General features: G+C 39.3%; 1 protein-coding gene across 1 annotated transcript in view; it reads left to right on the forward strand.

Moving 5' to 3' along the window:
* Positions 1-14,993, forward strand: part of FRY (FRY microtubule binding protein) — a 323,927-nt gene that overhangs the window by 148,309 nt on the left and 160,625 nt on the right. The window contains exon 3 of the mRNA XM_060079899.1: positions 2,187-2,240. Coding sequence (XP_059935882.1) covers positions 2,187-2,240 — 54 coding nt within the window. The remainder of the gene's footprint in view (positions 1-2,186; positions 2,241-14,993) is intronic.

Raw genomic sequence — 14,993 nt, forward strand, 5'->3', positions numbered from 1 at the left:
CTCTTGTGTTTCCTGCCTAGAGAAGTTCCTTTAGCATTTTTTGTAAAGCTGGTTTGGTGGTGCTAAATTCTCTTAGCTTTTGGTTGTTTGTAAAGGTTTTAATTTCTCTGTCGAATCTGAATGAGATCCTTGCTGGGTAGAGTAATCTTGGTTGTAGGTTTTTCCCTTTCATCACTTTAAATATGTCCTGTCACTTCCTTCTGACTTGCAGAGTTTCTGCTGAAAGATTGGCTGTTAACCTTATGGGGATTCCCTTGTATGTTATTTGTTGCTTTTCCCTTGATGCTTTTAATATTTTTTCTTTGCATCTAATTTTCGTTAGTTTGATTAATATGTGTCTTGGCGTGTTTCTCCTTGGATTTATCCTATATAGGACTCTCTGCGCTTCCTGGACTTATAGACTATTTCATTTTCCATATTAGGGAATTTTCCAACTAAATCTCTTCAAATATTTTCTCAATCCCTTCATTTTTCTCTTCTTCTTCTGGGACCCCTATAATTCGAATGTTGGTGTGTTTAATGTTGTCCCAGAGGTCTCTGAGACTGTCCTCAATTCTTTTCATTCTTTTTTCTTTATTCTGCTCTGCAGTAGTTATTTCCACTGTTTTATCTTCCAGGTCACTTATCCATTCTTCTTCCTCAGTTATTCTGCTATTGCTTCCTTGTAGAGAATTTTTAATTTCATTTATTGTGTTGTTCATCATTGTTTGTTTGCTCTTTAGTTCTTCTAGGTCCTTGTTACACATTTCTTGTATTTTCTCCATTCTATTTCCAAGATTTTGGATCATCTTTACTATCATTACTCTGAATTCTTTTTCAAGTAAACTGCCTATTTCCTCTTCACTTGTTTGGTCTGGTAGGTTTTTCCCTTGCTTCTTCATCTGCTGTGTATTTCTCTGTCTTCTCATTTTGCTTAACTTACTGCATTTGGGGTCTCCCTTTTGCAGGCTGCAGGTTTGTACTTCCCGTTGTTTTTGGTGTCTGTCCCCAGTGGCTAAGGTTGGTTCAGTGGGTTGTGTAGGCTTCCTGGTGGAGGGGACTGTTGCCTGCGTTCTGGTGGATGAGGCTGGAACTTCTTTCTGGTGGGCAGGACGGCATCCGATGGTATGTTTTGGGGTGTCTGTGAACTTACTGTGGTTTTAGGCAGCCTCTTTGCTAATGGGTGGGGTTGTGTTCCTGTCTTGCTAATTTTTTGGCATGGGGTATCTGGCACTGTAGCTTGGTGGTCGTTGAGTGAAGCTGGGTCTTAGCGGTCTTAGCGTTGAGATGGAGATCTCTGGGAGAGCTTTCACCGTTTGATGTTACATGGTGCCAGGAGGTCTCTGGTGGACCAATGTTCTGAACTTAGCCTGACATCCAGCCGGAGCACCAAGACCCTGTCAGCCACATGACTCCAAACTCCGGAACTCCACGCTCTAGAGGCCCTCCTCTGGACGTGCTTCCTTTCCCCTTCCGCGCAGGTCGAAAACACTATTTTTTGATGTGTAACTTTTTGCATGGTTTCTAATACTAAGTCAAATTTGGGTCAACATTAACTTCCAAAAAAAGAGAAAGATACAGGTAAGGCTAAATAGTTATAAAATGCCTTCCTGAAAAGTCAGTTAAGGCTTCCTAATGTAAACGAAGAAATAATCTTTAGGAAAATTTATTTCTGTAGACCTTTGTCACTTTCCAGATTGTCTTTGCAGAGATTTGGATGTGTCGCAGGTCAAAATATCATGCTCAAAAATCACCGATTACACCTAGTAAGTGTGTAATTGGTAGGCTGTCCATCCTTCAGACTAATAATTATACCTTATTTTGTTTCTAAATCTTAGGACCTGGAATAGTGTATCACTTTCAACTTTTTATTATCTGTCAAGTCCCAAGATAGCTAATAAAATTTCAAAGAATTTCCCTAGGTTTTATTATGTGGTTTCCATTGAAAACACAGGACCACTTATAGCATCAGATTTGAATGTCTTTGTCAAATGTGTGAAGATGAATAGTAAAAATCCTGGTGGTGATGATCAAACACTATACTTTAAGGTTTGAATAGTAAGGAAGAGTTTCTCACATATTTGAAAACTGGCGTCTCTTCATCCCAGAAAGGGAGAAATAGATGAGAACAATTTTAATAATAATGACATTTTGTTTGTAATATTTAAAAGCCTCTAGTAATTTTTCTTGCCTGTATTTCTTTCTAGGAAAAGCCGTTGACAAAATCTCTACAACGTGGAGAAGACCCCCAGTTTGATCAAGTATGTAATATACGTTATATACTGCTTTTTATTTGTTTGAAGATGTACAAAGGCAAGGGCTGAATGCTCACTATGGTGTATTGATGAACTTCCTCAAAGAGGGTACAGGAGTGTGATCTTAGGAACTGTGTCCTGCAGCTTTTCCAGTGACAGCTTGTTGTAGATGTTTAGTAAATGTCTGTTGGTTTGAATTGGAAAGAACTGAAGTGTTGAAATAATAGGAGGAGGTCATCAATTAATATGAGGAGGTCATCAGTCTTTGGTTACCAGAAAAGATAAAGGAATTTCCATTCAAAAACTTATTTGGGTTCTTCTGAATAAATGGTACCATATGACGATCAGATCTCTGCCCTAGAGCTTTCTTATATTTTAACCAGCGTTTTGTTGAATGCCAGCTCTATGCTTGACACAGCACTAGGCTCTGGTGATACAAAATCTAGGACAAATTTTAGCAATCCTGTGTGAGAGAGAGACCACCTAAGCAATAATTATAAAACAGTATAGTAACTTAGATTCTAATAAAGTGATACATGAACAAAACAGTTTAAGACAGAATAAATACAAAGAAGGTCCTTTGAAAATAGATCAGGACTAGTAAAAGGACTTCCGACTCTAAACAGCAGGTAATAAACATAGGAAACTAGAATCTTATCAATCCTGGTTGAGTCACTTCAGGGGGGCTTTAGGTGTGTTTAGAATGATGGATAACAGGACATCACAGGAGGTCGGAAATGTGTTTGTGGTGTTTCCTAAATGTCTGCATTTAATGACAAAGAGGACACGTGGTCTTCTTTATAAACCTCATTTGGTGCCAGTAGCAGAGGCAAAATCCCACTGGATGCACCATGGCCTGATCTAATACAGTGGGATTTTTATATTATCTTATGGAGAACACACAGAGAGTACGCTTTCTGCAGTGCTTTGAAATTGCCTTTAATGTGGAATCAAGAGGAAATGCTTTGGGTGTTAAAGTTCAGACTTGTTCCATCCAAAAACGTTAAGGCCTGACTATAGAGACAGAATCCTCCATTCTCTATTTTATAAACTGTTGGCTGAGGGAAACCTCACAAGTCTGCAGTCACGGCGGGTCTTGGAAGGCTGGTGCGGCCCTGGCTTTGCACTCTGTTGCTGGCAGAGCTGGCTGTTCTCTGGAACGCTGGTGGAATGGAGTATGGGCTTTGTCTCTCTGTGCCATGGAGCTGTGTCTTCTCTCCTCATATTATCCTTAGTTGCTGTTACCTGGTCCCGCCTGGGAGGTCAGGGACCTGGGGTGAATGTTTGGGGTCATTATTTTCGAAATGTGGCAAGTGTGGCTCTTTCCGTTCTCCTTAAGAACGTAAATATTATCTGTCTTCCATAATTTTTCACTCTATTTTATTTTCTTTGTCTCTATCCTCTTAGATTATCACTGTCCTTTCCTCAAAAAAATTGTGTTTTCTTTTTCTCCAGCTTAGTGTACTTCTTTCTTTTTCCTCTGGGAGAATAGTACTTTAGCATTTTAACATTATATATAATAGTTATCCCAAATAATTTGGCTTAGACACAGTGTCTCATTTATTATTCAGCACTCTATTTCTGCATTTCAGCATTGTGGGAAAGAGATAGACTTTGGGGTTTAAATCCCAACTTTGCCACCTAATTAGCTATGATACTTTTAACCTTGCTGCTCAAAATGTTGAAATGCAGAATCACTGCCCTGCCCTGATCTACTGAGTCAGATTCTGCGCTTAACGAGATCTCCAGGTGACCCCCACCCACACTGATGCTTGAGAACCACTGCTTGTAACACATCTCTGTGTATTAAAGACACTTTAGGGGTGAACCAGTAGTGAGGTGGTCACTGAGGACTTTCAAATAAGGCACATGAAATTATCCTCTGATTGTATAATCATAAATTTATGCGTGAACCATGAGAGAAGACCACCTATGAAGTTGGTCTCACTTTAAAGATCCCCAGGCCAGAAGGAAATGTGACTGAAGTTGGTTCTTCTGTGGATTCAGTGAAAAAGAAAGTCAGCCAAGTCACCTTTGAAAGTGCCCGTCCACTGTTTCAACAGCAAATTATAAGAATTGTGGTTCTATTGGCGAGGCCGTGAATGTATCAAGCTCTCTTAGGGTTTTGATATCAAAGGTCCAAATTCTGCAATTCCCCTTATTCTGATTCCAAGCAGGAGGATGTTAGTCTGGAGTCACACAGGTCCATCTACGGGAGAAGAACACGCTGGTGACACCTCCTTGGAGCTATAGACTCCATTGCTATACTCCCGAGAGCAGTGGTACCCACAGAAGTGACATTTATTTAGTACTTACCATAGGGGAGGCACTGTGCTAAGTGCATCCTTTGGACAACGGACAACTGGTCCCTGTTTAGAGAATATTTTTATCAGTTTCTCCCTTTTAAATGTCCCTGGCATGAGTGATAGGCTAAAGAGAGCTGGGCTTCACTTTCAGTGCCTGATCCTGGGTGGCCCTGTTTAATCCTCCACTTGCCAAGCCCAGGATTCATTTTTCTCCTGTTAGAAATAGAAGCAAAAACAAAATAACAAGAATCATGTAATACTTTATAATTTACCAAGCCTCTTCTTAATTTTTTTATATTATCATTTTTATTATTTTGGTCACACTGCGCGGCATGCGGGATCTTAGTTCCCTGAGCAGGGATCGAACCTGTGCCCCCTGCAGTGGAAGCGCAGAGTCTTAACCACTGGACCACCAGGGAAGTGCCTTACCAAACCCCTTCTCATGTATCGTGTCACCTGACATTACTCAACCCTTCCAACAAGCCCAAGAAGAAGGTCTCATCATCATCTCTGTGTTACAGCTAATGGAAATGAGTCCTGAAGAGGTTGCCCTATATTATATGACTAAAGCCTGAAGGGTCCGAGACTGGAATCCATATGTTCTAACTATAAAGCCTGTGCTTTTTACTCTGTAACATGCTTATATTTTTAAAAACTAAGTTGGTGAGAATTTAGAGGGGAGTTTTCAACAGGTAATGGATCTAAGATCCCATATCAGTTAAGATTAGGTTTGGCGGCAAATGGCACATAAAAATAACAATGGCTTAAACAAGATAAAAGTTTATTTCTCTCTCACATTGAAGAAGCACAAAGAAAATCAGTCTGGTATCTTTATGTTTTTGTTTTCCTGTGTATGGCTTACATTCCCAAGGTCATCTCATGGTCCACTTTGGCTTCTGGAGCTCAGCTGTTACATCTGTGCTCCAGGCAGCAGGAAGATGAAATGGAAAAAGAATCACAGAAAAACAAACAAACAAACAAATAAGAAACAGCACATCCTTGTACTGCACACACTACTTCTGCTTATGTCCAGTTGACCGGATCTTAATCACACAGCCATGTATACCTATAAGAAAGATTAGGAAATTTTATTTTGGGCAACCATGTGTCCATCTAAAAATGAGGTATTTTATAACTAAGGAAGAAGAGAGGAGTGGATATTGGGTACTACCTGTCTCTACTAGATATTATATAGCCTATTTTTTTGTCAAAATTCCCAGTAAAGAGTATTATGTACAATTCTCTACCTCTTTTTTTTTTTTCCATTGTGGAAATCTCTGAGAATTTGTCAGGTTTCCAGTTTGAATTTTAAAACGTATATTTAGAGGTTAAAGCTTTGTGTTTCCTTAAGTTTTCTGTTGCTTTTCTATTTAATTAACTATTGATTTAATATCTCTTACTTAACCTAATTACAATCTAAACACGTATAGAATAGACTTGGTTAAAAAAAAAACCCTCTTGTTTCATAAATGACAAGATGTCTAAACAGGATTAATTTTTTGAAGCTCACTGTTAGCAGGAGAAGAACTGTACCAGTGACCACTTGGTATATTGGAGAGCTAGGAATTTGTACCCTAATTCCCAGAATTTCACTTTTACAAATGTTATGAATGTGAACTTGACCCATTCTTACACAGTACCTACCTTGTGGCAGCCATGTGCCCAACATTATGCCAGCTTGGGGAAATAAACATGAAGGAAACACAATGCCTGCCCTGGAGAGGCCCCCAGTCGAGTGTGAGAGACAAAGAAGAAAGATGTAAATCAGATAATTATAACCTCAGTCTAGTAAGGAAGCTCACAGTGGAAGAAGCAGGCGTGGTATGAACCCGAGAGCAAGCTTTGCCCTATCCTAGGGAGCCAGGGAGGGTTCTCAGTTCCTGCTGGTGAGAAAGTCATACGGTAATGAGAATTAATAAAGGTGATGAGATTTCCAACAGCATTTTGAAAATGTACACTGCCACTCATTTATTTTAAATGCCTAAATTAACCCTCAGCACTTAGAAAGCAAAATAAATGAAAAATTGTCCTGGTAATAAAGTTATTTTAGCAAACATTTATTAGGTGAGTGAGAGCGTGGGTGTGTGTGTGTGTGTGTGTGTGTGTGTGTGTGTGTGTGTGTGTGTGTGTGTACATGTACAACAAAGCCCTGTGTGGGACAAAGAGATGTAAGAATGTGGTCCCTGCATTCCAGGTAGGAAGGGTCAGACTGTGGAAGACCTTGATGCCAGCGGGTGGGGCCTTATCCTCTACATGCCAGTATCAAAGAGATCAAAGTGCAGCCTTGATGTTAAACCCCGACTGGAGAGATCCTTAAAGTTTGGAGGCATTTTGGGAGTTGGGGCATCGATAAAGATTTGAGGCTAAAATGGAGACGGTGGAACTAGAAAGAAAGAATGACTATAAGCAACATTATAGAAGAAGAATCAATATTGGTTGAGAGAAGGAGAAACAAAAGGTAACTGCAGTTTTCAGCCATGATTTGGAGCCATTTCCATTCAGTTTAACACACATCGAGCACCTGAATCATGCCAAGGTCTGTGCAAGGTGCTGGGGTTACAAAGCAGTAAGAAAGCGTTTCTGCCCTCCAGAAATTCTCAGTCCCAGGAGGAAGACAGATACCTAAACAAATAGTACTGTGATGTAAATATAATAAGAAGGTACAGTTCAAGCGCTGTGGGAACTCAGGTAAGGGAGTAGTTAAGGATGCTAGAAAGGTGGGGGAGGGGAGGAGTGTCATAGGAAGCAGTTAAGGGGCAGTGACATACTAAAGATATCTGATGGACAAGATGGGCTGGGTCGTGCCAGCCAGGTAGAGCTGAGTGGACAAAGGAGTTGAAGGAGAGAACAGCCGAGGTCCGGGGCGTGGCCGGGAGGAAGCTGGGAAGACCAACCGGAGCCCATTGCTCCCGTGACCATGGGAGCCATACTGAGGAGTCTGGACTGATTTCTATGGATAAGGAGTTTTTCAGAGGAATGCTGTGCTTGGGGAGAGGGGATACATTAGTTTTACACGTACTGAATTTTCAGTGCGGGTAAAATACCTCGGAAGAAATAACCAGGGCTCATTCATTTATATGGTCACCCAACAAACACGGAAAGATGAGGGTAGAGAAAGTGGGTGAGGCATATCATAGGGAAACATAGTTCGTTTAGGACCAGAAAGTGGCATCCACAAAAGAAACCCCAGAAGAGGAGTGCCCCAAAAAGTGAGAGAAGCCTAAGAAGATGCATCTTTCCCAGGGCAGGGGTGGCCCAAGATGGCAGCCTGTGCAGGGACCCTCACGGAAGAATGAGAGGTTAGAAGTTAGAAGTGCGCGGGAAGCCAGCGTTGAGAAGGCCTTTTGCTGCAGTGGCTATGATTCATTGCCATGTAGAATATATTTTCATATTGCTGGATTAATGTTAAATAGTTTAAGAGACTTACTTTCACAGCCAAGTTATAGAGGCTGGTCATGATTGGCAACATTTAAATTAAAAAGCGTTATACCAGGACACAGTCATGGTACCGGTGGTGGGTTCCCTCTCTGTGATCTGTGCAGAGTACCCTGTGAGTGGAGGGCATGGGGCTCCCCATGTAACTTCAAGTGACTTTCCTCTGTTATCAAAGTTTACAGATATTCTTTAAAAATATAAAGGCCAAGGCATTTTATTTTGGATTTTCCAATGAAACAACAGCTAACCTGTGATGTGTGTGGACCTGAGTAGATGGTGATCAAATGCAGCTCACCATTTTAAAAAGTGAAAAACATCTCTCCAAAATAACCCTCACCTGAGGGAGTACGTAACCCTTACCTGGTACAGTATGTACTGATGACAGTCACTAGATACATTTACACACAGATGAAAAGTCTTGCTCAAGTAAAGTAACAACTGAATCTTTATTATTTCACATACCTTCCAGCTACGTATGCTTCTTGCCTATTTTCTCTGCCCCTTGGCTTTTAGACCTTTGCTTATATCTAATGGTGGCATAAACATGCAGTAAATTAAATGATACAAACAGTCGTACACTGCACGATGTGCTTCTCTTTGAAGTATTGCTCCAACTTTGTTTCTTAAAACAGTCTCATAGAGTAAGTGGAAGTTACTTCCTCTTTGCGTAGGAAAGTATGCTTACTCCCCAAAGGGGCTTGTGCCAGAACAACCAGCATTAGAATCCAGCCCCTTCTTTTCGCAGGTGCATTGTCTTACTGTACTCCGGTGGTGTTTAAATAAACATATGGGAGATGGCAGAAAGTGCCAGGCTAGGAACTGCCTGGCAGCATCGCAGAATCCCGAGGAGGAAAGCATTTCCGGCAGAATCTGATAACTGTTGTCACGTGCTCAGGAGACTTCAAGGGAAATGATTGCAGGAAGGCCACTGGCTGGTCGTGGGTTTGTCCTTTCTGATCTCTCATAGAAAAGTGTCGGTACTGTAGCAAGAGTAGAAATCAGGTCTCAGGAATGAAGAAGTGAAGCAGAAAGACGAAGCATCTCCAGTCCATGGCTGATTGAGCTGTCGGCCAGAAGAGGGACCCGTCAGTGGGTCAGAGAGGGGAGAGCGGAGTCAAAGAGGGCTGGCTGTGTTTACGGAAATACGAGAAATCCGAGAGCTTAATGCTGTGCCTTTCTGCCAAGGGTTGTATCCATTCTTCTTCTTCTTTTTTTTTAATAAACTGGCTTATAACAGTATATGTTTCCTGTGTTCAATATTATAATTCGACTTCTGTATTCAGCATGCTCACCACCAAAGTTTAGTTTCCATCTGTCAGTATACAGCTAACTCCCTGTACCCATTTCACCCTCCCCGTTGCCTCTTCAGTATCTATGTGTTCATTTTTGTTTGATTTGGTTTGCTCATTTATTTGTGTGTATGTGTGTGTGTGTGTGTGTGTTCGTTCTTCACTTACATTTGGGCTTGACACCTTTTTCAGGATGCTGGAGGTTCCTGAGAGCCAGACTTGTAGATGAGTCAGGACTTAAAGTTATTGGTTTTTCTTCAACAGATTGATTGTGGTTCCAGAATAGTTACTTTCTCGGTGTCCTTTCCCATTTGCTTTAGAGCCAGGTGTGCCTGCAGCAAACTCGGGGAGTCCAGTGTTGCTGCCTTTCTCTTAAGGAGCTGATGTAGGACAGGCGTTCCTCAGAGGCCTCTACAGTAAGCATCTGGAAGGCACTGTGTTTACATCTGCTGGGGCCAGAAAAGTTGGCTTAGTTTGGGAATACAAACTAAGCAGAAAGGTTCTAATGGAGGCCTTGGTAGTTTGTGCTTGGGTAAGAGATAGCTGGGTCTTAATTTTTTCCCACTACGGTTGTCCAGGGTATCCACGGGGCATTGGTTCCAGGGCCTCTGACCTACATGGATGCCAAAATCCACAGATGCTCAAGTCCCTTATATAAAATGGTGTAGCGTTTGCATATAACCTACACACATCCTCCCATATACTTTAAATCATCTCTAGATTACTTATAATACCTGTTACAGTGTAAATGATATGTAAGTAGTTTTAGATACAATATAATGGTGTGTAAGTCATTGCCAGAGAGTGGCAAACTCAAGTTTTGCTTTTTGGAACTTGTGGCATTTTAATTTTCTGAATATGTTTGATTTGTGATCGGTTGAATCTGCAGATAGAGGGCTGACTCTGTACCTAAAAGCAACATTTATCAGCTCTGCTAACATTTGTCATCAACCTCTGTCATTCCTTCCGTCATTAACTTAGCCTGTGATCTTATCAGAGTCAAAATATTTTGTGTCTGTGCTTCAGTTTCAATATTTGGAAATGGAAGAGGGAAAAAAGAAACAGACACTTTTGAAGGTCTGTTATATGTCCCACACTTCAGAGTTTCTCCTTTAGTCTCCATAAAAGCCCAGTGAGGGAAGTATTCTTAAGTCCTGTTTTAAAGCTGAAAACAGAGCTTCAGAGAAACAGCAACATGGCCAAGCTCATACAGCCAATAAAGGGCAGAGTTGTAACTTGAACCCCAAACCTGCCTGATCTTCCCAGTACACTGATGAAATTATGAAAATGTGGCTTTTGGAGATCAGGCTTCAGATATGCTGTTCTGAGAACATTAAGTTGCAGTTATTTGCAATTCAGTGTGACCTATTCTTTACTCTAAATTAGAGATAATTTGCTCATGCATTCTAAGTAACTTCTTTTGGGATTTTCTTCTAGATGGTATATGTTTATGTCCTTTTGTGGCACCTTAGTTTCCTAATGTGTTAAAAATGCTATCTATAAACAGGAAACACATGGTAAAATAAATCTATTATAAATCTATAATAGAACTAAAATAACTTTTTATCATCTTGGGTAGTAATATTTTCCTGCAAAAGGAGGCAGGTGAAATTCTAGTGCTTTAACATTGATTCTAATGCTTCAATTCAATGAAAATCTATTTATTTATTTGTTTATTTTTAAAAATCTATTTAAAATATATAAGTGAAAAATATAAGCAATTAAGAGAGTAAAAACAAATTAGGTAGCATTGGATTCACATTAGTGTTATTCAGTGTTTCTTATTCTGTAGTGGAACAGTGAGTTCCATAAAATGGACCAAGATGGTAAAATCAAATAATGAAGATCTTTTCCTAATTTGCAAGAAAAACATATTTAACATATAGATTTTTATAATTTTAAGTTTTTATAATAAATTATTCTTAAGCCTGCAGTGTCTATCATCACTCATCAAATACTGTAAGCTAGCAATAGTATGAAATGTGATCGAGTAAAAACAAAAAAAAATTGCCTCTGAATTGCTATAATAGATCAGGTACCCAGAGAGTCCCCTGGCCCCCAGGTGCTTGGCCACCTGAACTAGTCTGAGAAATTAAGCCATCAGTGAAGTTACTTTAAAATTATTTGTTAAATGCACCACTCATGACAAGTCAGCCTTATTACTGTAAAATGTGGAATGACTCCACTGAGTAATTATTCAAATATTTATGTGTGAAGTTTCCTTCTCTGCATTCAGCCAGTATAATAAAATGCTTATGAAAAATTAATGTCTTAGATACAGCATAATGGACAGTTTCTTTTGGCCTATTTATATATAAAACGCCAAAATAAATGTTAAGAAAACATTTGCAAAGTACATTTAGTATTCCCCTCTATCACCCCTCCAAAAGAAAACACCAGTATGAAATAGTTCCATGATTCTGTGAACTTCATCTCCTCAAGCTGCACAGTACCTAGCTCCTCTGTGATGGAAGAATATGATCATTTAAATGCAACAAGAACATCTTTGTAAATGGGCCTCCCCTTGCACAGCAGCACAGAGCTAGAATTCATCTCACCATTGGCTCTGCTTCCCATACATGAAGGAGCTGAGTAACCAAGAAGCCAGCTAGACCTTCCTCCCTTCCTGAGCTTTGAGGGCCAGGTCTTTGCAAATTCCACCCTTCCTTCCTGAAAGTCTGAACTCAAAAGGGCAGTAACAGAGAGATGGAAAAAACACGCACATCCACCCACTGCTGACCTTTCATCTCCTCTAAGATGGTCTCAGCGTATTTGCCATGGAAAGCATGCCCAATAGATATAATACCAAGAATGGCTTCGGGATGACTTTTTAACGGGTAGAAAAAAAATATTACAGCTGAGGTTTGAAGAACACTCTTGACGTGCTCTATGGAGCATATGGGTTACACCTAAGTGAAGTAGCTGAATGCTCTGTTAGAGAATGCTCTACCCAGAGAGGTTTATAGGAGTCAAACACAGGTTTATATCACCTTTATGGGTCTGAAGTAAATAAAGGAGCTTGTAAATGTCACACAGAAATTTTAAAAAATTTTTATTTTATATTGGAGTGTAGTTGATTAACAATGTATTAGTTTCAGGTGTACAGCAAAGTAATTCAGTTATACATATGCATGTATCTATTCGAATATTTTTCAAATTCTTTTCCCATTTAGGTTATTATGGAATATTGGGAACTCTACTCAATATTCTGTAATGTTTTTTAAATAAACATTTTATTTCAGAATAGTTTTGGATTTATGGAAAAGTTGCAAAGATAGTACAGACAGTTGTCCTATACCCCGTACCCAGTTTTACCTATTAACATCTTACATTACCAGGGTACATTTGTCATAACTAAGAAACCAATATCAGTACATTATTATGAACTAAATTCTATACTTCATTTGTATTTCGTTTGGTTTTCCCTGATATGTGTCTTCCGTTCCAGGATACCATCGAGGATGCCACAGTACGTTTAGTCATCATGTCTCCATAAGTCTCATCCAGACTTGCACAAGTATTTTTAAATTACTGAAATATAATCGTAGTGGCTTTGGGATTTTATTACCTATTCAGTAATTTAGACAGAATTAACCCTTGGTCAGGGACTCTGAATGCTGATCCCCTTTCCCATGTGGGAGGAACCCTCTTTGTTTCCCAATTCAAAATATTTTAGATGATGACAACTTGAAGAAATATCCTTTCTGGATAACTTTAGAGAGGTAGGAGATTACCTGGGGTAACTTTAGAGAGAACTAGGAAATTACCCCCTTGGCACACCATGGTCGGCTTTCCTCCAAAAATTTACTGCTGTTATATCCAAAGGAAGAGCAGGAAAATTTGTTGTGCCTGTGGATGTTACAGCCTGGAGGGGAGGGCTCTTTTTTAATAAAAAATAATCAGATATTTTAAAATTACAGAACCCTATAACGGTGACTAGGTTCACCAGGCAGGCTAAATGCAATAGCCTGTTTGTTTTTTTTAACTTAACCCATAACTAAAGATAATGCACAATTTTGTATGATGTACCTATAACCATAATTATAAGAGAGAGAGCATGAAATAAGCTATCAAGACATAGAATCTGAGAAAGAAAGCAATCATTGCTTTGCTCAGTCTTAGGGCTTGTTTTAAAGGTGACAGTGGAAAGTCCTGTTGACATGAAGCACTTGCGCTTTCATTGCTCTAGTTTCCTGCTTCTGTAAAAGGAAGTTAAGCCTAGCCTGCTAAACTACAGAAATATTTCAAGTTAACTAACGTTTTCCGTTTCTTCTGCCACCTCCCCAGCCCAGGCTCTGAGCCCTGCACTCCTGGAACTGTTGCAGTAATAACCTCATTAGGTTCAAGCATGTGTTGTGTATTCTCTTAACTGCCTCTGTTTGCAAACCACTTCGGTCCAGCCTACACGTCACTGCTAGATTAAACCTCCCCAAACACCATATTTATGGGCTGAGTATCCTACTCAGAAATCTTTAGGGGCTTCTCATTTTCTAGAGAAGAAAACTGAAATTGTATAGACTGGCATTAAAAGTACCTTTTATGATTTAGTTCCAACTTAAAATTTTCAACATTATTTCTCTCCACTCTGGTGAACCAAAGTCCCTACATCAGTCAGATATTTCTTCTTTCAGTTCCTTCAAAACCTTCGTTAATCACATAATCATTATCAACAAACAATTACTTTGCAGCTTCATGACGATAGGATTTCCTGCTTAGGCTCCTTGCTTAGTTTCTTTCTTGACTCTCATTTCAAATTTCTACCCTTTCTTTTAAAAAGGCCCAGGTAAAATCCTACCTTCATTTTTTTTAAACTCCCACTTACCCTGTCCCTCTGGTGATCTCTCTCCTGAGATCTCTCCTGATTGCAATATGTACTCTTAATATGTTGGTATATTTTCTTCTGGCCTTATTTTCTATATATGCATACTTATATGGGTCTCTATCAAATTGGGATCATACCAATTAAATGATTTTTCACTTTTTTCACTTAACGTATCATGAACATTTTCATAGCATTAAATATTTTTGAAATGAGATTTTTAACGGTTTCATAGATAATCTCCATCAAATTCCACATTGGATTCAGGCATTTACCTATAGCAGGACATTTGTTTCCATTTTTTTACTATAATAAGTAATGCTGTCCTGAACATTCTTACTCATCTCTAATTATGTACTTGAGATAAATTCCTCTCTCTTCAGTGCTGGGTGTTATGATTTGCCTATACTGTTTGTTAATTAAGTAATTAAAACCTATCTCATTGTACTTTGACACATTCTGGTTATAAGACCTTTATCAGAGAGGTGTTCTGCAAATATTTTCTCCCAGTCTGTGGCTGGTCCTTTCATCACTTAACAGCATCCTTCTAAAAGCTTAAACTTTTAATTTTGATGATTTTCAGTATATCGAATTCTCATGGAATTTGCTTTCAGTTTGATCCCTAAGAAATCCTCACCTACCCCAAAGTCACAAGGATTTTCCCCTATGTTTTTTTCAGAAGTTTTATAGTTTTAGGTGTTATACTTAGGTCTATGACCCATTCTGAGTTCATTTTTGCATGTATTATAATATGAGATATGGACTGAAGTTCAGTTGAGGAGTGATACTTAATAAAAGATCAGGAATCTTTCCAAAATAAGGAAAGTAGATTAACTCATCTATCAAAGGTATGTTTGTTGTTTAAAGAGGGGAGATGTTTGCCTTTGATGTAATACAGAGTAAATTACTG

The sequence above is a fragment of the Mesoplodon densirostris genome, chromosome 17, assembly GCF_025265405.1.
Source record: "Mesoplodon densirostris isolate mMesDen1 chromosome 17, mMesDen1 primary haplotype, whole genome shotgun sequence".
In the NCBI taxonomy this organism is placed as follows: Eukaryota; Metazoa; Chordata; class Mammalia; order Artiodactyla; family Ziphiidae; genus Mesoplodon; species Mesoplodon densirostris.